Below are 25,303 nucleotides of genomic sequence, written 5' to 3' on the forward strand. Positions count from 1 at the left end.
CAGCTGGGGTTAAACCACAACAAGCTTTCATCCCTTGATCATGCAGAAAATGTCCAAAAGATTAGATAAATGCTGAAAATGGAATAAAGGGAGAGTCCCTGAGTACCAGCTGGGCTAGTAATAATATGCAAAGGGAAAAATGTAACCAAGAATTCCTCTCCCAGCATTAGTTCATGTAGACAAGAATTTGAGAAATCTGCAGGAACTACAGAAATGCCTCAGGGGGGAACATTCTTAAGGAAACTTGTACTCTAAGTGCCAGGAAGAGGCAGCAAGCTCCCATGGGATATGTCTGCACAGTCCAAGGCCCTGCCATCTCTTCTTAGCAAAGGAATTCCCATCTATATCATTCTAATTTTTGGAAGACAAAGACAATAAATCAGACTTTTAAAGCAAATTCTGTTTATTCTGGTTTTGTCTTGTGTTGCTAACAAATCTTTGCCCTAACCTAGGAAAAATATCAGATAGAAAATATCTCCCCTTTTCTCCCACCCTCCCCACCACACACACTTTTTGTTTCTTAAATAAAAGCATCAAAATTTCAAGCATGAGAGACTTTTCTTTCCATACATTTATGTAACAAAATTAACTCTGTTGTTGATATAAAATGCAGCAGCCAAGACCACAGGATCTGCTATGCTACTCCAAGGCAATTAGTACCCAGTATGATCAGTTTGTCTGCAAACATAATAAGAAAATACTTAGCACTTATCCAGCACTTTTTATCCATGAATCTCTAAGTGTTTTATAAAAGCTGAAAATATGTTTTTGGCCTCATTTACGGAGAAGAAAACACCAGCTGGAGAAGGAAGAGATTTGCCCCCAGCCTCAGAATTTAATAGCAGAGCTAAGAACAGATCTCTTTCTCAGCCCCAAGTCCAACAATCCATGCCACACTCTCTGCTTCACACAGGGAAGCCTGCATTTGGCAAAAGCCCCTACTACAGAAATGCTGAAGTTTATATTTTTTGCCACTGAAAAAAGAGTCTCAATGGAGATCTGACAGGTGATTTAGTAAGCACTGACTTCCTGAGGCTGTGACACCAAGGAGTAAACAGAGTCTCAGATGGAGCAGCTGGAAGCTTAGGGGGGAAAAAAGTCTCACACTGAAGTGCGAACAGCTGTGAGAGTGGTGCAGAGGGAGGCAAATCCATGATCTACAGTGTGCAAACCATTCTCCACTTGGAGCTTTAATTGAATGTTTGAGAAATAGATCACAGGATAAAACCCTAAAACCTTGACAAATAGTGTCATTAGATGAGAGGAACCTGCAGCTAAAGCACTGACACCTCCTCTGTTAGCAGTCTCCTGACCCGCCGGCACTCCTGACAGACCTGAGACACCAACAGTGCAAACACCAGGAAAAGAGCAGTGAAATGCAATGTCTTGCCTAGAAATAATGTTTAGCAAGGCCAGGAGAGAAGTACAGTGAGAGGCAGAGAGCGAAGGCTGATTCAAGGACCTCGGGACACCCTTAACTTTGAGGCCCACCACTTATACCATGAGCGGGCACCCACACAGCTCTTCTCCAGTGCATCACCAGCAAAAATTAATGCATGACTCCAACACTCCTCTTCACAGGCATGTGGCCACAACACATCGCCCACAGCTCATTTTGGTCCAATTGAGACACCCACAGGGTCCTTTAACGGAGAGGGTCTCCTGTGTATTAGCACCAATTTTCTATTGTCCCCACTGTACCTCCTAAAGGAATGGGACAAGAACAGGCTCCAGCTTCTGATGGAGCACATGGTGATGCTGGGATGGTTGTGCTGCCTGGCAGCAGTCATAAACCAACCCTCATGTAAAAACCCCCCAAATGCTGGCCTACAACCAAAAACTCCATTTTTAAGAGACAAGGGTAGGCCAGCATCCTCACCAGCCCACAGTGGCAAGTAATTACACACAGGAGCCTAATTTATCAGCAGCACAAACACTGCCATGGTCCAGCCAACACTGCCACACTGGCCAGCTGTGCTCTGAAGCCTGGAAACAGCATCTGGATTCTCACAGAGAACAGTGTATCAACCAGACAGAGGTAAGCAACCTTAAGTCAACAAGTTAATCTCCACACTGCCCACCCACAGCAGTGAACATGAATTCAGGCCTCCATCCTTCTTCCTGGGAAAACCCCACTCATTTTCTATGCTGGTACTCCCAACACACAGGATGGTGCCAGCAGCTGGGTGTCCCTCTTCTCAGCAGCAGAACTTGCAGATGGCCATGAGGATTAACCCCCATGCTGCAGAAGAGTCCTTCTGACATGACCAAGGAGCTGCTGTTGCTCCCCACACCCTTCCCAGACACCCATCTTCCTCTTGCACCCACTTTCTCATGCTTTGCAGACAGAACCAGCTGCCCTGGCCTGCTGGTGTAACACTATCTCTCACTTAGGAGCTTTTACTAAGGCACAAAGATTAAGTGACTTGTATAAGGGTCAGGAACACACCTCATGTCTTTCAACTGTAGTGATTTCTCACACCTTTTTTTTCCTGACCTCTTGCATATTAAAATGACATGAGCAGATTGTGTGGATGAGAGCAGGATCTCATTTCCCAAGCAATTCTGAAGATACAAACAGGGGTAGCTGTATCCAAGCCCTCCCCATGGCTCCCATCCCTTCCCTCTGTGACAGGTCACCTGTCCAACACGATAGGAGAGCACCAGTGCAGAAGGGAGCGCTCCACAAGTGTGATGCAAAGCTCCATCTCTGCCATCATAAGACCCACAGCAGGACAGAAAATAGAGGAAAGGAACCTCAGCTACACTTTGTTCATCAACAGGAGCAGGGAAGGACAGCGGGGGGATCTCTGCAGCACAAAGAGGGTCAGAAGAAGCCCCCCCACTCCCATAACTGGGGTGCATCAGCTGATCCACGGCTGAGAGCCCTGGTGGGAGCTCCCAGTTGAGGTTTCTTTCCATGAGCGATGGTTTGGTTTCCCAGAAGGTGTGAGTGCCTGCCTTTGGTGCACCAGTGGCAGAGGCCCAGCAGCAAGGAGAGCACCCTGAGTCCCTCTAGGTGCAGCTGTGCCTCATGTGGAAGTTGACCACGTACTCGGCGTTGGTGCGCTGCACCGAGATGGCAAAGGGCTCGAAGGGGTGGAAGGTGAAGGCCACCAGGCGCCGCACCGTGTGATTGATGGGGCGCCCCAGGAGCCCCGCCTGGATCTCGAACTTCAGCAGGCCAGAGTCACGGGCGTAAAATCTGAAAGCAAGAGAAAGTCAATTAGGGCTGTTCCCCGCTATTGACTTTGCCATCTGGGCTCTTTGCATGCAGAGACAAGTCGGAGCGCTGGTGCTCCCTGAGGAGCAGAAGGTCCTTAGCTGGGTGCCTGGCTCTTGGCTTCGCAGGGAAGTCCCTCTCAGGGCAGTTGTTTTCCACTGTCTAGAAAAACATCACTTCTGATTTATTATTAGCAATGAGAGAACTCTGCCTGTCACTTTGGTGGACAAAGCTGACTTCACAAGAGGGAGTCAGTTTGGTTCGGGCCCCACCTGTGCTGGCTCTCCATCCTCTCTTAATGCAAGCTGCTCCCTTGATCCCCCAGGCAGATACACTGTACAGAACTGAACTCCCTTCCCTTAGCAATGCCCTTCAGAGTGTCAGACCACCCTTTCCTCCCCGTGGTACTGCCAGTGAAGGCTTTACACTGCTGTCCTTGTGCCTGTTCAGTGAAGGAAGTCGCTGCAATCCTGCTCAAGGGTGCCATGTTGTAGTGTATAGCTCAAGCAAGGTTTTGCAATTCCTTTTAGATTGCCACCAATAAAGCATTAATGAGACAGGCTGTGCAGGAGGGACCTGATGAATCGGATTCAATAACTACTGCAAGGACAGAGGTCAAGGAAAACTTTATGACCTGCTGCTGTCACCCACACACCTGCCTGTGGATCAAGCACATATGCATCTCCTGCCTGTGGGTCAAGCACATATGCTCTCCAGGTGAGCTCTGGAACACAGCTCCAGCACAGAGGGAACATTTTCAGGGGGATGAGACAAACAGCTCTGAAAAGACAGGTGAATCCAGAGTCTTTGCTTCTTGACCCTCCCCTGCACACTCTGTGTAACTGACATAAGCCCAGATAACACCACTGTCCACTGCTGCTGTCAGAACACAGGACTCTCTGTGGGGATCCAACCCTCCCCAAGATTTTGGAGAAGGCTTCTGGGATGTAGTGGTGGAGGATGCTGGATGTGGTACCTTCACCAAGTAGCTGGGCTCTAACTCAAGTCCTTCCCCTGAAGGTCTCTGTTTGTCACACCATTTTCATTAGACCTCTTCCAACTTCAGGCACAGAATTGCCATTATGCCTCCCAGCTGTTTTCTTTTCCACCAACACTTAGTGCATGCGGGTATTTTGCATTTTCCTCCGATTTTAACTCCAAGAATGCTTTTAATGTCTGAGCACATCTCCCCCCCACCAGCAACACGATGCACTCAGCTCTCAGCCTGGAAGAATGGATGATGACAGATACCAGCGATGCTGTTTCAGGAGCAGACATACTCCACATTTTAACAACACAGCCTATTGAGAACCTCATGTTCTTCCTGGAGGGCCACTCTCCTCTCCCTTCCTCTGAATCAAAGTGCCAGCCAGCCCTGCCTGAAAATTGCACACAAGAACCCAGTAAGAGAGTCACAATCTTGGTATTTGGCTTTTCAAAAAGCCCTTTTCCTCCTACACAAGGCTGGGTATGCAGAGGGTCATTCTTTAAATAAAGCACAGTCCCCCATCTGTTCCTCTCTCCCCCAATTCACAACAATTTACTACTCAAGATGAAGCTCCCTGTAATCTTAAAAGATGTGCTCAGTTTGGTATTTTTAAATGTATTTTTAAAAGCGCTCTGCAATCAGAGGCCATTTCCATGGGCTCTCATTCTGGGGATAAATTAGGCACTGCAATATAAAATTGTATGTCAACAGAAACAGCAAGACCAGCCTTTTCAAACTGTAGGAAAATGGAAGATTTATCTGCAGACCAATTCTTTGGTTAAATGGCTCCTTATTAGCCATCTAGATGGATTTTAAGGACCCCCTGCTATAGGTAGAGCTGTGTTAGAGCCTCTTCCCTCAAGTGCCATCATTTCACCCATTGAATATCTCTTAAGGCCTCCTGAAAAGAGACTGGAAGACGGTGGTGATGGGGAACCTAAAGTCCTTCCCACCTAACAGCAAACAACCACTGGTCCCTTAAGGAGGCAGAACTGAACCTTCTGGGATGCAGACAAGCACTAAAAAAAGAACGCAGTGCACAGAAATATTGAATTGATGTGGAAAAGGTCTGGAAGCTTTCCTAGCTCACACATCGTGCCAGGAAACTGCACACAGATTATAACAACCTTAGCTACTGAAGGGTTTTCCATTCCAGACAATTACAGGACTTACATTACAAATCCTGTGGTCCCTCATTTCCAAGCCCTCTAACCCCAACAGGCAGCTGGCATTATTTTATTAATCCCTTTGTTTTGCACGTGAGAACCACAGCAGCACTATTTCAGCTACTGAATGGTTAAAGTTAGCGCCTCATCTTCTGCTTACTTTCCAAAAAACCAGGAGCCCCACTGCTCCGAGGCTCTATTCAAGTCCTAATTGACTCTGCACAGCTTTGAGCTTTAAAAGCTCTGGCTCTGAAACGCTGGTTTGCTCAGGGGAGGGAGGGAAGGTGGCACTTGGCTTTGTTTACTACAAAGACTCCACCGCAGCACATGACTGCGGTTCTGCTGCCTTTTGTCCGCGGGAGCCCTGCGCAGGTTGGCGCTGGCAGACAACTGCCACCCTGCAAGTCTTCCCAACATCAAGCATGACAAGGGGGAAAAGGGCAGGCTTTCTTTGCAGATAACATGGAAGCTGGAGATCAAACCAAATCATACAGGCAGAAGAATCAATTAAATATACATAATTTGGGAATTGAGAGCGCAGGAATAATCAGAAGTTCCCCGCCACCTGAGTCAGGGCCAGGGGAGATATGAAACCACTTTTTGAGAATGCATTGATGAAAATAAAGTTGGGAAGCAGTCCAGAATGATCTCCCTAGGCTGCCTGAGCCCCCAACATGTGTGCAGTCACTAAACAAAGCACTCAGGCACTGAAGGCTCTCTTTGTTTTCAGAGCATAGGTTTGCTTCTGCAGTACTAGGAGCAGAAATACTATTCTGCCTGGGTAACTCAGGCTCTTTGAGCCTGTCAAGCAGGAGACGTTGGATTTTTTAACCACTTCCTCTTGCAGCCATGGCTGCAGCCAACAAAAAGAAATAAATAGTCCTGATATTTCTTTAAGAAGCATTGCAAACCTCCTTATTTTCAAGCTCAGACTTACTCCCTCTGCCAGCATTGGAGACTCAGACAGAAGAGGCACAGAATGGCCCTGGCACCTGGCTAAAATTCCTACTACAGACAGAAATTCCCTACAGATCACGGAGAGAAGGGAGTATGACAAGGAGTACAGCTCCCATGGTGAGAACAGTAAACAAGGGAAGTCTGAAAACAGCTCAATCAATACCACAGGCTTTCTGAGTAACACCTAGCCCAGATACTATTTTATTCACAGGACAAACCAGACAATCCTTGCCAACTAAACCCACATGCTCAGAGAGGATCTTTCCAGCATAGGAAAGCAAACATCAGAGCTGTATCACTCTGCAACCCAAACACAACGGCAGCACTGCAAGAAGAGGAGGAGGAACAAGACCATTCATATGGAAAAGGCTGAGACTTCACCACCCAAACCCTCCCCAGAGCAGAGCAGCTCAGCAAGGAAACATGAAGAGCCCTCCCACACATCCCCATTTCTGTAAAGGAGAGAGGCCAAGTTTTGTGAAATAAATCCCCTGGTGAAAGGATTTCCTAAGAGAAAGGCTTCCATCTATTCCCTATTCTGCACACTTGATGCCACAAGGCAGACGTGATTTACAGTGACTCTCTCCTCACATACAGCTCCCCCTACCTTATGGGGTGATCACCACAGGTCTTGGGCCGCTCCATGACTGACACCCACTTGTCATCATAGCTGAAGAGGGACAGGTCGAGGTAGGGGCTGCCGCTGTAGGACTGGGCGCTGATGGGGAGCTGCCCCAGCAGGCGCCGCACGGCCTCCGTGTGCCCTCCGTACTTGGCGTTCACAATCGTGTCCTTGAACCTGCAGCAAAGCAAGAGACACCTCCTTTTCACAAAGGCCACAGCTGAACAGCACATCTTAAACAAACCAAGCAGGAAAACTGCCAGGGAGAGAAAACAGCTGCGGTGTAGGAACTAAAGCGGCTCGTTTCCAAAGATGTATCACCGTGATTCAAACATCAACCAGTTCTGCTTACCTTTTCATCCTCCCTTATCACTACTGTCTCACTCACAATGTCCAGAGTGACAGAAGGAGAAGAATGTGCCTACCCACAACGTCTGGACCCAGCTGCTCTGCAGTACAGGAAATGAACAGGATCAGAAACAGGGAGAGATGGATTAGCAGCTGATCAGTCAATCCAAGTTTTACCACAAAGCCTGGAAACAGCATGAGCAAAAGCCAGGGGGCTTTCACAGTAACAGTTGAGCCCTTAATGTTGACTTGACAATCCTCCTCTCTCCACCCATTGTTCTAAATGCATAAAGGGAGAAACCTTAGATGAAGAAGAACCTTGATGAGGAGCATAAAGCTCTCCAGAAACTACAGTGAGCTGAAAGTTCTTCCTGGTGGAGAAATTAACACAGGCTGGATTTCTCTTTCCAAGAAAAATTTGAAACTTTACATGTACAAAAACAGTCAGATCATCTGCAGGGACAATAAGGAGGGTAAACAGCCAGAAGCCAGCTCACTGTGGACTATGCTCTATGGTACTTTGCTGTAGAATTTACAACACTCCTGTTACAGGCCCTTGTAGCAACGGGCGGAAAATACTCTCCTATCTACTCTAACAAAAGGCTGAAGTTGTTCTTCGTGAGTCTTCAGTGAGTCCTCTCATTGTCTCTCACATTAAGCATTATGGATTTCCTGACAGGTTTCTCAAGAAAGTTACAGACATAGTCAATTTCGTCATACTTATGTGACATCAGCCTAAAGTCAACAGAAGCTTGATGCCCATAAGTGGATGGCAAGTACTTTGGATTATGAGAAACAAGCCACTGGAAGAAAAAAACACCTGAGTCACAACAAAATTTTCCTAGAGAAATAACACACTCTGCCTCATTAAAACCACATCTGACTGTTAAGGCATATTCTAGAAACCCAGGTTATTTTGGTATTTTGTTCAGCTTTCACAACAGATCTAAGCAGATGAGTTTCCCTTCTCCTAGTACAGTGATGATAACCACGAGCTGGTGACTGATGTTGAGGAAATGCTACAGAAAACAGTTTGGTACATGCTAAATTCAGAGAATGTCACTTGGCAAAATACACACAACTGGATCATGCCAGCATCTTGACAAATCCTATCTTCAGGGACCAAAGTTACTGGGCAGTAACACTTTAATAACCTCCAAAAGAGTTACTGCTCAAGGAGAGACAGAAACATCTTTCTCTCAAAATTCCCTTCCTTTCTTCTAAGCAGTAGTTTGCAACTGCTTTGCTCCTTCCCCTAACAAGGTAAATGCTGTGGAATATAAAATCAGATGCATTAGGCTGCAAGAATGAACCATGTATAGTCCACCTGGCAAAGGGGGCCAAAGGAACTGGTTTTCTCAGGGTTGGTATTTGATACTGGCCTTCAGCAGACGGGGCTGAGCGAGTGTCTATACGGAATAAAGCATGCTCCGAATGGCTCACCGGCGCTGGATCTGCCTCGCAAAGTTGTTGCTGGAAGCTGAGCAGGGGAACTGGACAGCCTCACTGTGCAGGGTGGCATTCCTGAAGAGGTCACAGAAGTTCTCAAACAGCTCCAGCAGCTCATCAGATGTGTTCTCAAACACGGCAATGACCTCCGTGGTCACCATGTTGTACACGACGAAGAACGAGGGCTGGCGAGAGAGGCAGAGGTTATCCAGGAGAGCACAGCTGGGGAAGCTGTCCCTTCCTTCTCCCCACATCACACCACAGACCCTATCCAAATTTCTCCACAGCACAGGAGAATCCTACATCCTCACACTAATCCATTCTCCTCCTGGAATGCCTCAACATGTACCCCATTATCCACCTCTCAGCTGTGATTATTTAAGAAAACTTAATGGGCTTCCAATTTTTCAACTCGAACTAGATGAAACCATATTGTTTTCTCTACTTCTCTGTCCTCCACCAAACCCAAAACACTTACTCAAGTGCCAAATTTAATCTTCATTCCTGCTGAAAAAATTACTTCAGATCCAATGCTAGCTGACCTTAAATTATTTTTACCTCTGCATAGATATATTAGTTTCTTCCCCTTCTTAATATCTGCATCACACAGAGATGAGCCTTTTTATCTACTGTGCACTACATCACTGTCCAAAAAAAGCTCTGCCCTCCAGATACCCTGCCAACACAGAAATGAAAATCTGAAAGATATTGATGATTTCTTAATGCTGACATTCTCCTGCAAGATGGCCCTTGTACCATGCTGTGGACTGGCAATGGCAATGAATCCTGGCATGAATGAGCAAGAAATTGGGAAAAAAGGTGATATTGTGTCAGTACAGCTACAGCAAAGGGAGATGACATTCCCATTCCATTGGGAAAGGGCATATTTAATTCTTGGTCATTAAAAGTAGCTTTCATTAGAGACAAAAGTGCTGGCACCCCAAAGTAAGAACCTGTCCCCACTTCAAAGGGAACTAATTCCCATGGCATCTGATAAAATCTTCTGTCAATAGAGGCAATTCCTAAATGCTTCACCTCCTGCTCCCAAACAATGCTCAGGGATGATGGCAGGCACTCTGCCCACCCCACCCACCTGCAAATATCTCAAGGTTTGTTTGTTTTACAGCCCCAAAATAAACTATGATAATACAATCCAGCCTCCACATGTCCAAACGAAACACACAGGATGAGGTTACTCACTAGACTACTGCCTGAGGAAAGGGAAGCCCTTCTGAAATAAAGGGTTGGAGCAGAGAGAAAATAAGAGAAGACAGCAGAAGGAAAAACTATTTTAATCACTAAAGACTGCAGGGAGTATCCTCCAACTTTTTTATTTAAAGTTTCTTTGCCAGGTTAACATAGAGACACATCTACAGGATGTCCCTGAGCAGGGAAACCCTCACTGCTTTTGCAGCACCTGTAACACCACCAAAACATCATCACAGCATGGGAGGCAGCAGCTGAGTGCCACAAAAACCACACAGCAATGCTGACAAGCCTACCAACACAAGCCTACAACAGCAACAAACCCCCAAGCTACCTATGCAGAGCACACTCTTAAAGATCTCAAAGGACAGTGCAGACCCAGACAAAAACCACACAACCCACAACCATGAACAGCAACTCCTCAACCTTCTTGGCAGAGAAGCCAGAGGGGAGAAAGGATCCTGAAATTGGATGAAACCTTGTGCTCCTTGTCTGACAGACTGAAGAAAAATGGGAGCTGTAGTTATTTTGTGAGCCAAGTTTTACTCAGGAAGCCCTAACACAATGCCTACCTTCAGACAGGTCTGTGGAGACTGCTCCACATCTGGAATTATCTCTGAAAGAAGTGAGAAATGAGGCACTTTTCTTCCCCCAGCACCAAACCCAGCGCCTGAGGCACACTGCAAACAAACCACAAACTGCATCTTAAAGTAACCCTGGGGTGAAGAGAGTGGAGAGCTCCCTGCAGCAAACCAGGCACTAAACCCTACTAACCACAGCAGAGTGCAGAGCTGAGTCAGCCACAAACATTTACATCAGGGCCAGGAGCTCATTCCAGACACCAGCAACGAGCAGAACCCTGCAGGGCACTTCCACAGAGCCTTCGTATTTCTGAGACAGACATTCAGCTTTACACCAATGGGCAACATGGATTAGATAAAGCCTTACCCAAAGCAACTCCCCCAAACAAACACCACAGAAAAGGAAAATAAAACAAAACAAAACAGAGACATCTCCCAGGAATAACCAGACAAAGGCAACACACGAAGAGCTACTGTTTATTTCTTCTAGGACCGAAGTCCTGGCAAAGATGTGGGGAAGAGAAATGTATGAGAGAAAACAAACCTCTGGGGAACAACCAGACCTCATGCTGCATTGGAGATTTATCACAAATTCTTGCTAAATACTTTCAACAGAATAAAACCAAGCTGATTAAAGGAATAAAAATTAGCTAAATAAAATCCCTTAGTTTCACAGGGCTCAAAACGTGACCAACCACTCTAAAAGCAGTAAAAAGAGATGATCAACATGCAGGGTTGTGAAACATCTGGAGGGACCCAGCACTGACTGAGCTACATTTGCTCTAATTCCACTTCTTTAGTAATAAATTGAAAAGAGAAGCAATTGGCCCATTAGCCTGATCTAAAAGCTGCTACTCCAATTTGGAGAGATCATAAATACTACCTCTTACTGGAGCTTGAAAGACTAAGTACGTAGGCAGAACAGAAATGGTAATTGTACCAGGGAAAATGAAGACTATTATATTTGAAAAACATGCTTGAAGATACATGAGAAAAAGGAGAGACTACCTCTACAATATAAATGGAGTATATAAAATATCACCTAAAATTAAATTCATTTGGGGATTTGGGGAAGGAAAGAGGATTGAGCATCTGTGAGCATGGGAACAATCCTTGGAGAAAGGAACTTGGTAACACATCAGATCTTTCTCATTTTGCAGGTGAGAAGGAAGGAAGCAAAGAAATTAAGAAAACAGAAGATACAGAAGTTATTCAACACCAGAGGCATTAAAAAAGACTCAGGTACTAGGGATCCTAAATAACCTTTGCAGGCTCATTAAGGAACAGCTCACAGCATTGTAATGCTTGAGCACTTGTCCCAAAGCAAAGAGCAGCCTGAAGAGGGAGGCAGAAATTAAGAAAACAGAAGATACAGAAGTTATTCAATATCAGAGGCATCAAAAAAGACTCAAAAAGGTACTAGGCATCCTAAATAACATTTGCAGACTCATTAAGGAACAGCTCACAGCATTGTAATGCTTGAGCACTTGTCCCAAAGCAATGAGAAGCCCGAAGAGGGAGGCAGTATCTGAGCCACATGGTCTAGTGGACCCCTAGCAAGGCAGTGGGAATTAGATGATGTTTAAGGCCCCTTCCAACCCCAAACCACTGCGTGATTCTGTACCTGGGAAGGATCTGTCACGCGCAGCGTGACCACGTCCTCACTGGTGTATTTGATAAACAGATGGTTCTCATCCAAGAGCTGCATCTTCCACATGCGGAGCTGCCTCAGCTGGTCAAAGTACTGGAAGAACCTTCTCTTTGCTATAGCACTCCCATCCTGCTCGGCCCTTCTCCACAGGTACACCAGCAGCCTGTGCTTCAGGGAGTTGATGAAGGGCTCCTTGTAGGGGTTGGCCATTCCCGTCTGCGTGTCCCGCTGCACCTCGGGGTACACGGCCGACAGGGTCAGCAGATCATCCTCGTAGCAGAAGCGGCCGATGGTCCTCACGTCGATGAACGTCCCCTCGGGCGTCACCTGGAAGACGTGGATGGTCTGCTGCTGCACGGAGAGGATGGCCAGGATGTTCTTGTACAGGTAGAGCCCCTGGTTGTGCGACAGGATGACCTTGTCACACTTGAAGGCGCGCGTGTCGCACAGCCGGCCCGTGTGCAGGTCGATGATGTGCAGGGAGTAGTCCTCGAGCGGGGAGCGCGGGTTGGGCGTCACGGACTCGCTGTTGCGGTACACCTCGAAGAAGGGCGGGTGCGGCTCCTCGGGCAGGTAGGCGGCCGAGCCCACGATCACGTAGCGGCAGTCGTCCGTGAACAGGCTGCACTCGCGGTTCAGGTGCTCCCCGTTGGAGGCCACGTTGGTGATGTGCAGCAGCACGAAGAAGCGCTCGAAGAGCCGCCCGCGGATGTTGACGGACCTCTGGTCGTTGCCGTTGGCCAGGATCTCCCCCTCGTAGCCCTGCAGCAGGTCCTCGGCCGCCTGGCAGCCCTGGTACTCGTAGATCTCCAGCGAGGTCTGGTCCGAGGAGAAGGCGATGAAGTAGCGGCCGTCGGGGGAGAACTTGCGCAGGAAGCAGGGCGGCTTCTCCACGTTGACCACGGTGAAGTTGGGGAAGACGTTCTGGTGGAAGATGCGCACCTGGTGCCAGTGGGTGCCCGCCTTGCCCGAGCTGATGCGGCGCCGCTCCAGGCGGTGGATGACGTTCTGGTTCTGGATGCGCCGGGGCCTGATGGTGGGCGCCTCATGGTCCATGGTCAGAGCTCTACTTCATCTTCATCTTCATCCTGCGGGGACAGCACACGTGCCCTGGGACCGGCATAGAATTCAGGGAACGGGGAACCCATGGACCCACAGCGCCCAACAGAGGGGGTTCGTAAAACAGGACAGAGGGACGGGGGGAATAACACAGGAGGGACACGGCGAGCAGGGGAGGGACTGGGAGAAAGATCTCAGTGCGAGGCACCAGGAAAACAGTCCAGAGATGCCTCCAAGGCAGTCCTGCCTGCTGAACAGACACAACGGGGAACAAGGAGGGAGCCAGGAAAGGGCACAGGCACAGCTGGACACCACAGGAATAGCGGGAGCCTCCATACACCGGGAAGGGAGACCAGGAAGCCAGGGATAAATGCAGACATGACAAGCAGCAGGCACAGGGCACAGCTTGGGAAGAACGGAGGAAGCTGGGGGCGAAGGGGCACAGGAAGGATCACCCGCGATGTGTCCGGGCCCACCTGCCGAGAGTGAAGCGAGGAGCTCCGGTCCCCTGGGCTGAGGAGGGACTGAGCTCCAGGGAAGCCCGGGGGCAGCTGAGGGCCCCCCCGCCAGGGGTATTGGGGATCTCCCGCCGGCCCGAGGGGTAAAGGGACACGGGGGACTGGGGGCCGCGGTGGTCTCCGCGCCGGTATGGGACCGGGGAGAGGTGTCGGCCGCGCTCACCGCTGGGGCCGCGCCGGGTCCCGTTCATGCCATGGCCGCCGCCATCTTTCCGCCACGGCACAGCAGCGGGGGGCGGCACCGCACTTCCGCTTCCGGTCCCCGCACCAGAGAGAGGGGGCCTGCCGGGCCAGAGTGCCGCCAGCGGCCTGGAGCGTCCCCTGGCGGCGGGGAGGACCCTGCACCGGGCACCCGCCGCCTATCCTGAGCCACAGCGCCCTAAAACTCATCCTGCATCCATCCTGAACCCCAAAACCCATCCTGCACCCACCCTGACCCCTCTGCACCCCAAAACCCATCCTGCGTCCACCCTGAGCCACAGCATCTCAAAACCCATCCTGGACCACAGCACCCCAAAACCCATCCTGCACCCATCCTGAACCCATCCTGAACCCCCACCACCCACCCTCCCACCCCAGCACCCCAGAACCCATCCTGCACCTACTCTGTACCCCAGCACCCCTCCTGGATCCCCAGCATCCATTTTCCACCCCAGAACCCATCCTGCATCTCTCCTGAGCCCCAGCACCCACCCTGATCCCTCTGCACCCCAGAACCCATCCTGCCTCCCCTGCACCCACACTGCACCCCCTGCACCTCCAGCACTGCCTTCACCCATCCTGCACCCACCATGCCCCCTCTGCTGCCATCCTGTACTCCCCTAGACCCATCCTGCACCCTCCTCCAGCCCAGCCACCTCATCCCAGTACTCTGCAAACCCCATCCAACCATCCCCAAGTCCTCTACATTGCCCTTCACCCCTCCCTGCTCCTGAACCCCCTGAACCCCTCCATGCCTGGAGCATCTCCTCCATCCCCAGGAAGGGTCTGGCACAGTCCCATCACTCCCAGCATGGGGACACCACAGGAGACTCCACCACACCTCCCTCCAGCATTTTGGGGTACACCCCAACACCAACAGCAGAGCCTGGGGTCACCCCCGGACACTTCTCAGGCCTCCCCAAGGGTTTGAAAGCTTTTGCCTGCCTTGGCTTTTAGCAGCACCCCTCCGCCCCGTGCATTAGCGCCGAGGGCAGCTCTGAGGGGCTCTTCTCCTTCAAAGGCAGGCAAGCAGGCGGCCCTTGAGATCCATTTGCCGGCCTCTTGCCGGGGCTGAGCCCACACAAGGCTCTCAGAGCCACTCCAGAGGCAGGCGTGGGAGCGGGAGCTGGAGAGGGGCAGGGTGCTCGGACCGGGGGGCTGGGGAGCCTGGGGGGGATCCCATCCCTGCATCCCAGGGCTGTGCTCCCTCTGCTGTGGGGTGGCTGGACCCAGGGATGCTGGGGAGCCCAGGGGACCTTGTTCGGGAAGATGAAACAGGAAATCCTTATAAATATGATTGCCTGGGAAAAGATTTTGAGAATATAGAAACTGTAAGCGACATCGAAATGAAAGCAAGCTTTGAGATACCTCAGTTTCTGAACAAAGGGAAAACAATGGTGTGGCCAGTGAAGGTAATCTCCTTTTGATGGAACAACACCCTCTGCTTGCAGACAGCTCCAAAGGTCAGAGCAGACCCTGCCAGCTTGGCAGAAGGGGCCCAAAGAGGAGTTTTTAGGGTTTAAAATGTAACAAGTATGGTAATGTAGTGATTCTTATAGGCTCTATGGAAATGCTATAGGATTTGTATCTTGTACTAGATTGGTTAGTGAGAATCAGAATATTCAGCACAGAAGGAGATTTTGTAACGGGAACCTTACTCTCTTACCCTTTTACCCCCTTACTCTCTTACATTCTCATCCTCTGTACCCCTCTCTCCCTCTCTCAGGCCTGCTCTGAGCTGTGGCTGGCAGCTCCCAGCAGGGCCCTGCACCCAGGCCCTTTGCAATGAACCCCAAATCCCAGCAGGGCCCTGCACCCAGGCCCTGTGCAATGAACCCCAAATCCCAGCAGGGCCCTGCACCCAGGCCCTTTGCAATGAACCCCAAATCCCAGCAGGGCCCTGCACCCAGGCCCTTTGCAATGAACCCCAAATCCCAGCAGGGCCCTGCACCCAGGCCCTTGGCAATGAACCCCAAATCCCAGCAGGGCCCTGCACCCAGGCCCTTGGCAATAAACCCCAAATCCCAGCAGGGCCCTGCACCCAGGCCCTTTGCAATGAACCCCAAATCCCACGACCTGGCTTCAGAGATCTCTGGTCTCCATCCTACCCCCCACTATGCTCCTACAGGATCCCATCCCTGCATCCCAGGGCTGTGCTCCCTCCCAGGGCTGTGACAGCAGCACCCAGCCGGTGTCACCTGCATGGAAGGGGGATGCCCGTGCTGGGCAGAGCTCACACCGCTGGATCCCCGTGTGTTTATGGGATGCTGTAGGGTCTCAGCAGCTCTGGGACAGAGCCAGACCCCACCACCCCACTGGATAAGAGCTGAGTGGCTCCAGCTGCCTTCCTGTGGGATGTCAGCCTGCCTGGCACCCCTGAGCAGGGGGGTGACCCCAGTGCCCCCCCAGCTGCCTGCCCCATTCCCATCCCACAGCAGTTTGGTGCCCAGCAGCCTCAGCCGTCCCTGCCTGCTGTCCCTGTCCCTGCCGGGGGCACAGGGCACGATGACAAGGCTACAACGAACGGCCCTGGCCTCCCTCTTTGTCTCTCTGCCTCCTGCCTAATTAATTGAGATGCACCGTAATAGGATCAAGCTAAATACCGCAGAACATCCGAGCACACAGCAGCTGGCAGGAAAACGAGCGGCACCGCCACCGAAGGGCAGCTCCGCAGCTCCTGGCCGGACAAAAGAGCCGCTAATGCAGCAGCGATTGGTGCTCCCAGAGCTGAGAACTTCATCCCACAGCCTGCTCACAGCTCAGCCCCCTCTGTGCTCTGGGAAGGGGTTGGAAGCCCTCCATGGGCCCGTTCCAGCCAGTGGCAGGGATTGGGATCCTGTGCAATAAATCCCAGAGCAGGCACAAGGCTGGGGACAAAGTTAGTCCTGGTTTATCTCGGCATGAGGGTAGGCAGCAGGTGTGGGGTCATAGTGCCAGACCCCCAGCCAGGGGGTTGCTGAGGGCTCAGGACTCCTGGGACATTTCCCACCTCCCACAGCATTTTGTGGGACCTTTTGGGCTCCAGCAATGGGGGTCACACACCTGTCCCTGTCCTTATGTGCTGGCACACAGGTGGGGAGTCCCTTTGCACATCCCCAGCCAGAAGAACAGGGCAAGCCCAGGCTAACACCCAGAGCTCTGATCCTGGGGCTGGTGTGGATGCTCCTGGGGGTTTGAGGGTCCTTGGCTGGCCCAGGGGGCTGCAGGGCTCCTCCAGCCTTGCAGGGCCACTCTGAGTCCTTGGCTTTGGATGTCACTGTGCGCCAAGGAAAGAGATGCTCCGTGCCTTTGTGGCATCACCAGCACCCTGCCAGTGCCACATCCACCCCCAACTGGTTTATCCAGAGCCAGCAGATGGGTTAAAAATTAAACCAAAAAAAAAAAAAAAAAAAAAAAAAGAAAGAAAATAATATAATGCAGCTCATTTGGGCTGCTTTGGATGTTTTTTCCTGTTCCTCAAGCAAGGACCCTTCTGCTGTTGTTGCTTTGGCTGTTTCTCAAGAGCTTCCCATCCCTGGATCCCGTGTCTGCTTTCCCAGGCCTAGAGAGGGGGTGTGAGGAGAACAGCTCTAGGCAGGTCACAGGGGTGGCTGCTCCCATCCTGGCTGCGCCCAGCCAGACACAACCCCCAGCATGAAATCCCTGGGGGAAAACCTGGACCATCTCCTCACAGGGATGCTTGTGGAGGAAGAAAACCCTCCAGGTCCTGAGCCAAGCCCCTCTCATGGCCACTGAGCTTGGTGGCTTCAACTCCTTCATCAAGCTGAGGGCAGGGGAAAAGAAGATTGCCCCTATTTTTTTATTTTTCTTAATAGGTAAATAAGAGGGTGAAGTTTGCACAGGGTCCTGGTGTGGGGAAGGAATGCTGCAGCCCTGAGGTGCTCCCCAAAGCCCAGGGTGTGCAGGGATTAGTGAGACTGTTCTGTGGGAGCTGGCTGCTTCCATGGGGTTCCTTTTTAGGGTGAAGCATCCTAAAGGTCATTACAGAAACCATCTGGGGGAAAAAACCCTTGTTGGTGTGAGAAAAGACCAAAGGAAACAGAGGGAGTCCTTGGGTGTATCTCATCTCTCCAAAAACACAAGGGTGTAATGAAATATTTGATTCTTCCCCAATCCTGAGGAGTGACTTTATTCACATTTGCAGAGTTTGGGGCTCCCATTGCAGGGGGATTCAGGTTCACATTCACACATTATCATAGAGGGGTGAACAGGTCCTATCCAGCACAGCCAGGCCCCCTCTCCCCACACTGGGCAGGTCTCTTTGGGATGAGGCTCCATCAAAGCCAAGTTTGCAGGATGCAGCACTGGTGGACCTTCACAGCTCTAAGGAAATATTTCCTTGTCACCAAAACATCCCTTGCTCTGGTTTTAACTGGTGCCAGGGGCTCATTTTGGAGTGGAACTGGACAAATTTTAGAGGCTGTTGATGGAATCACCACCACTGTCCCCTGTGCCATACCTGGGGGTGACAGTCCCATGTCCCCCATGCCACCGTGGGGTGACAACGCTGTCCCCTACAACACACCCCGCACAGGGTGATGGCTCTGCCCACCCCCGTGCCACCTCTGAGGGCGACAGCCCTGTGTCCCCCTTGCCATCCGTGGGGGTGACAGCCCCGTGTGCCCCGTGCCACCCGTGGCGTGACAGCCCCGTGTGCCCCGTGCCACTCGTGGGGGTGACAGCCCCGTGTGCCCCGTGCCACCCGTGGCGTGACAGCCCCGTGTGCCCCGTGCCACTCGTGGGGGTGACAGCCCCGTGTGCCCCGTGCCATCCCTGGGGGTGACAGCCCCGTGTCCCCCCCATGGGGGTGACAGCCCCGTGTGCCCCGTGTCCCCCGTGGGGGTGACAGCCCCGTGTCCCCCGTGCCGCCCGTGGGGGGCAGCCCGGCAGCTCCTCGCGGCTGATGCGCAGTGACATTTGCAATCTGTTGCCATGGGCGCTCGGGGACTTTTGCTGTGGAGGGGGATCGCGTTTCTCCCCCCTCCTCCTCCTCCTCCCCTTCCCTCCCTCCCGATGACGTCATGGATGACCACGGTGGTGACAGGGCCACCTGTGGGCTGATGAGGGGTTTAAAGAGACAGTCTGCAGCTGCAACAGGAGCCCTGGCTATTGTCTCCGCACCTGAGAGCGGGGAAACCTGCAGCCCCCAGACCATCCATCCATCCCTCCATCCATCCATCCATCCATCCATCCATCCATCCATCCATCCATCCATCCATCCATCCATCCCGTCCGTGTCACCTCATCCCTGCATCCCCTGCCGCCACCACCGCAGCTCTCCCGGGGCCGGGGGTCCCGAGCTGGCTCCCGTTATCCCTTCCCTGCTCCAAGGTAAGGCTGCGCTCCGTGCCCCCCGTCCCGCTGGGGGCTGCAGCCCCCAATGCCTCTGGGCAAACGCAGGGCTGCAGCCTCAGGGGACCCCTGGGAATGCAAAGCCTGGATGGGTGCCCCCAGCTTGGGCAGAACAGCAGAACCGCCCCTGGGACAGCAAAGCCCCGGAGGTGGCGGGTCCCTCCCTGCTGAAGGGGCTGGGATGCTCCTGCCGGGGAGCTGTGGGGGTCTGCAGCGTCCTCATCCCTGGCATTCCCAGACCACCTCAGAATATGCCCAGCACGGGGTATCTGCCTGCCTTCTATGCCAGCTCCCTGGAATAAACCTTGTCCCTGCCTCATCGAGGGGACCCTGAGAGTGATGCCATGCCGTGCGCCCCAAACCCACCATGGGCAAGCCCTGGTGATGCCAGGAGCCACGGTGCATGCTGAGGGAGCAGGTGAGAGGAGGAGAGGAGCTGCCCTCCTCACCTGGTGGGGGAAGAAGGACCAGCTGTGCCCTGTCCTGAGGGCTTTATCCCACTGTCCTTCCAGCACCAATGGGGCACGCAGCAGGTAAGTGCCTCCGTTCCGTGTCACTTGGATGTGCAGGCAGTGAACAAGGTAGAAAAAGGGTCTGGCACCTGTGAGAGGCTTGGAGAAGAGCAGTGTGGAGATGTGCATGCAGGGATTGGTGTGTGCATTCCCAGTGAGGGGAAGGCTGTGTCCCTTCCCGCCAGACACGCTCCACTGGTGACCGTGCAAGTCATCAAACTCCTCGGTAGCTCCCACCAAGCAGTCCTGGAAGGTGTCTCTGAGCCCACAGCTGCCTGCAGAGCCAGATCCACTGGAGTCTGCAGGGACCCCCAGCAGCCACAGAGCCCGTGGTGCCACAGGGGTGGCAAAACAACCGGGACAAAGCCCACAGCCAGCTGCCTCTGCAACCCTCCTGGGCGCCTGGGGCAGGTGGGGAGGTGCTCCATGCTCCAGTGGCTCTGTGGTCCATCCTTGAGCACCTGAGCAAAGCCAGAGATGCAGCTGCCCCTGGGATCTCGCTGGGGCTGTCCGTGTCCTGTTCCTGCTGGGAGCTGGAGGATTAAGCAGCAGCATGTTTCTGCCATCCATCCCTCAAAAGATGCAGAGGGCTTGGGCTGGGCCTGGTTTTTGGGTGGAAGGAGCAAAATATGAATTGTCTGACAGGTGGAAATTTCTGCCTGGGAGGTCTTGGCATTTGCCCACCTGTCAGCAGCAGAAGTGCAGGGACACAGCCTGGACCCCTTGGCACATGGCCTGGGAGATCTGGGGGGACACCCACAGCCCCCTGTGATGCTCTGTCACTTGTGGCCCCCCTGCTGCTGTGGGTGTAGCCAGAGAACTGGGGAGCTGTGACTGTGCTGGGCAGCCCTGGGTGCACCCCCTGCCTTTGGAGAGCTGAGGCTGCTGCTCTGTGGGCAGCTCCTGGAAGATGCTCCGAGCAGGGTGTGTAGCAGAGAAATTGGGGGGCTGTGTCTGTGCTCAGCAGCCCAGGGCAGCCCCGGGTGCAGCCCCTGCCTTTGGAGAGCTGTGGGGAACCCGAGGCTGCTGCTCTGTGGGCAGGTCCCCGGAGGATGCTCCGAGCAGGGTCTGCAGCAGAGAGCTGTTGGGGGGCTGGCTGCCAAGGTCAGGCTCACCCCCTCCCTGCAGGTTGTGAGGGCAGGGGCTGCTGGAGCTAATTTAATATCAGATGGGTACGGCGAGGGCTGCCTGTTGTTCCAGTGTCTCTAAAAGGTGCAAGCAGAGCTGAACAGGCTCGGGTGGGGGTCTGGTTCGTGCAGATATCACACGGAGCAGGCGGGGGTTGTACGATGTGCGATGCACGGGAGGAGTTGTGGAGTAGCTGCCGGCTGTGCCCGATCATCCAGGGATGTACCGCGCAGCCATCGTTCGTTTACTGCCTCCAAATCCTGCGAGAGCAGCGTGTAACCGGCAGGGAACCCTTGCCTGTGTGCGAGGGCACCCAAATATACACATCCACACACGTGTCCTACCCCAATACGTCGCGGAGCCGGGGAATGCCAGCACATGGGCTGGTTACGCTCCCAGCTCCCCCCCGGCAAGCGCTTCCACCTCCCCCATCCCCTCGGGGAAAACTCTTCCGACGCTGCTGCTGATGGATATCGCTGCCGGAGCGCGGGCTCCTTTCCTGACCCTCCTTCTGGCATCACCCAAATCCCCTCTGCCAGCTCTGTGAGCTTCAGCTGGAGATGGTGCAGGAGCTTGGAGCTAAATGCCTGTTTGCCAGGGTCTTAAACAAGGATGGGATCTCCAACAGGGATTTCTCTGGGTGGGGAATGAAGCTGGGACCTTGTTCAGCCCAGCCCTTTGGGCATGGGAGAGAGAGTTGGGATGAAGTGACCAATTCCAGCCTCGAGGTTTCTCGCTGGTCTGTGTTTCCCCATCACGGTCTGAGCCCACCCAAGGCTCAGGATGTCGCTGTGTGCCAGAGTGACAAACACAGCCTGTGTCCCTCTGGTCAAACACAGAGAGGGGATGAAGGTGCCAGCTTTGATCAAAGCCTTGGCATGCTTTAGGCTGAACTCTGCCCGAGCCCAGGGAGGAAAGGTGAGGAGCTGCTGCCACCAGACAGTCGCCAACATCCCTCACCTCCCAACCTGGCTCAGCTTGTGCCAGCAGCAGACACTGGCTCCTTGGCACTGAGGCTTTTCCAGCACAGCCTCTTAACCCTGCTAATTCCCCTGTGTTCTCCTGCCAGGCCTGCTGTCCCTCTGCCAGGGGATGGCCCGGAGCCTGCTAATTGCACCAGCAAGCGGCCATGTGTCTCCATCACTGGGGTTGTTCTTTATTCTCTGCTGTTATTTTGGGGACTGCTGGCCCTTGTCTGGCAGTGTGGGACAGGATGGTGACTGGCAGCATCCCTTGCCCCTTCCCCTTCAGCTAAATGATCTCAGTCATGGGTTGATGCCCCTGCTCCCAGTCTCACCAGGGATCAGGGCAATTCTCAGCACAGCACAGAGCATCTCCCATTCCTTCTTCCCTGTTGGAAATGCAACAAAGGCATAGTGAGAGGAAGGTCTGCCTGACTTTCCTAACCCACTCTCAGCCCAAAAGTCTACAAACCCAAGGCTGGTTTGGAGGTCCCAGAGTTGATTTTGAGGTGCCACAGCTCATCCCCACAACAGTCCCTTGCTCTCCTCCCCTTCTCATCCAGGGGAGGCCCAGGGTGCCAGCAGCACCTCCCAGCTCCCCATCCCCTCCTCCTGTCCCCAGGCCATCTGGCCACACTCATCCATGTTAAACAAATGCTGGAGTCTATTATCAGGCCCTGCCTCCCCCTTCCCCCCCAGACAGATGGAGGCTGAGCACACCCGGAGTCCCGGCCCGCAGCATTCATGTGTGTGAATGAGAAAATTGAATTATTTATGGCCATGTGAATAAGGCTGGCGGCTGCGGAGGCCGAGCGGAAAGGACTCCATTACGTGGAGAGTACCTGTTGCTATGGAGCTGGGGCTTCTTCCCCATGGCCCCCCATGCACAGCTGGATCCCTGCCTGCCCCCCATCCCACCCTGATCCTCATGGAGCTGGATGGAGGGCAGAGCTGAGTGCTGCACTGGCCACAGTATGGGGGATTTCCTCCCTGCCCTGTGCCTGCTGCTCCTGCATGTTTGTTGGGAGGGAACCCCAAATTTCCCCACATTTTGAAGCAGGACCTGCAGTGCCATGTGGGGATGGTGTACTGCTGGTGGCCAGAGGCTCCCTGACCCCCTGGCCACCATGATCTGCAGCCAGAAAACAGTGGGAAATATTGGGGTGGGAAGTGTTGGGGTGGGCAGTGCCAGCATCTCATGGCTAGGGCTGGGCAAAGCAAGCCTGACCTTGGCACAGCACAGGCCAATGGGTGACTCTCAGCTCAGACTCCTCAACTCCCCTCAAACTCCCATCCCTGGAGGCAGCAGGAGCTGAGACTTGCCACTCTCCCCATGCCCAGGCAGAAGAGCAGCTTTGCAAGTGCAGGGATTCCTTCCAGAGCCACCTGCATTGCAGCCTCTCCTTCAGGGATGCCAAATCCTGCAGCGATGCTGAGGGAGGTGCTGGGGCTTCCCTACCTCCCACTGCCTCCCCTACTCCTCTTTGGCTAAAAAAGTAGGACTTTATCGCTGTTGGGGTGCGGTCCTTCCTGCCTTGATGCCACCCTGGTGTCAGGCCAGGACCTGGGGACCATGAGGGGACGGGACATGGCAGCCCCCAGCCCTGCATGACAGCAGTACAGGGACTCCTGCTGCCTTCCCTGCAGAGCTAAGAATAGACTCCAGCTCCTCTCCTGGTGCTGAGTGGGCTCTGCTGGGCTCAGAGGAATAAAAAGCAGGAAAATGCTTATTTTAGTTGCTGCAGTCGACAGCTGTGACTCGTATGTACCTAAGGAGCGGCTTTGCACCGTGTTTACCCTCCCGCTGCCGGGAGCACAGGCACCACTGCAGACCTCCCATCCAGGCTGTGGATGCCCCTGCCATGCTCCCAGCCCCAAAATCCCAGCTGGCTCCCAATCCTTCTCCAGCACAACCGGCTGCCTCCCACTCTTCTTTCCCCCACGCTTTCAGAGTGAGCCCAGGCGATGCAGATGCTCCCACCATCCCCGTGCCTTGGGAGATGCTCCACAGCATCTCCCTGCACCAGCCACTGCTGGAGGCCAGCACAGCCTTGCTGAGGGCTTCTGTAGGTGCATCCAGCTTCAGGGGGATTGTCCCCAGCACCTGAGATAAAGGCAGGCTGCAGACACCCCTACAAGTGACACACCTGTCTGGGATGCTGCAGCAGAGAGCGGGCACTTGCCAGCCCTGGCTCTGGGTGCAAGGCCAGGGGAAGCACCTGCTCCAGGGGAACAGCTCTGGGCCCTTCTCCCCAGCGTCACCCCCGAGGTAAAGCCAAGAGAAAGCTAATTGTTACCATAGCTACGTGAAGTGGCCTTTCTTAGGGAGCCGCGTCATCACTGCTGTCACAAGGTTAAGGCGGTGGGGAGTGGTGGTGGGGAAGGGGGGGAGATGTGTTTTCTTTGGGAAAACCATGGCAACAGCTATTTCTAAGGGAACAGCTGTGCACAGCGAGGCCATGGGGAAGGGGCTGGGGCATCTCAATGCCAGCCATGCTCTGAAGGCAGCAGTGCCAGGTCCAGCAGCTCTCCATGGCAGACTGCATCTCCAGGGTCCCCTTCCCACCTGTGCCAGGGCTTGCTGGGTGTCTCCCATAGTGCTGGCACGTTGCCATGGGCTCCAGCATGCCCAGCAAAGCAACATCAGGCCACTCCAGTTTGCTTGGCATGTTCCCATTGGCAGGGCTTGGAGGGCTGCCAGATGTGTGGGATGGTTGGGAGCACCCACCATGGGGAGCGGGGATGGAATTGCCTGTCCAGAGTAAATTCACATGGAATCAGGACCAGCAGAAAGCTCAAGGCTGATTAATGAGAGACATGAAGGTTGAACAATCATAATATAAATACTGGTGGAAATCATAGGGATGGTGTCAACTCTCCTGGAGTCAGTACAGGATGGGCTGGTAAAATGGGAAGGTGCTCTTGGGGCTAAGGGACACTAGTGGAGGTGTAAAAGCCATGGAGATGTCCTGCAGGTCCAGGAGACACAGAGGTCTGAGGAACACGCAGCTTTGCAATGGCCAAGCAGACCCAGCAAGGAGAAGATGCCTGTCTCATCTGCACCCTCCACCCTGGCTCCTGTTCCAACACGTAGCTGGGAATTATCTCTGTTTGCTAGACACTTAATTAAGACCATTTCCCTGAAGGAAACCAAGATGGAGAACTTCACTTCTCGGTATTCCAGCGCTTTCTGGCATTCGCTTCCATACCAATTAGGGTGTAAATTAGTCACCTGGAGAGCAATCCAGTGGCTGTGCTCAAGGGAAGCTCTTGAGCACATGTGCCATCTTCTTCCAGGAAGGCAGGTGGCAGCACAGGTGGGGACAGGGAAAGGGTCCTTGGGGTGCTGGGGCCTGCAGTTTGGGGTAACAGCTTGGGAC

The 25,303-nt window shown here is 53.1% G+C and overlaps 1 protein-coding gene across 1 annotated transcript; it reads right to left on the reverse strand.

The window, feature by feature from the left end:
* Positions 1–501: 501 nt before the first annotated feature.
* Positions 502–13,978, reverse strand: DET1 (DET1 partner of COP1 E3 ubiquitin ligase). The gene is made up of 5 exons (XM_059482560.1): positions 13,727–13,978; positions 12,165–13,279; positions 8,748–8,938; positions 6,942–7,133; positions 502–3,205 (listed from the first exon to the last, which is right to left on the reverse strand). The coding sequence occupies exons 2-5, from the start codon at positions 13,245–13,247 to the stop codon at positions 3,016–3,018; spliced, it is 1,656 nt and encodes a 551-aa protein (XP_059338543.1). The 5' UTR covers positions 13,248–13,279; positions 13,727–13,978; the 3' UTR covers positions 502–3,015.
* Positions 13,979–25,303: the final 11,325 nt, after the last annotated feature.

The sequence above is a fragment of the Ammospiza nelsoni genome, chromosome 14, assembly GCF_027579445.1.
Source record: "Ammospiza nelsoni isolate bAmmNel1 chromosome 14, bAmmNel1.pri, whole genome shotgun sequence".
NCBI classification, from domain to species: domain Eukaryota; kingdom Metazoa; phylum Chordata; class Aves; order Passeriformes; family Passerellidae; genus Ammospiza; species Ammospiza nelsoni.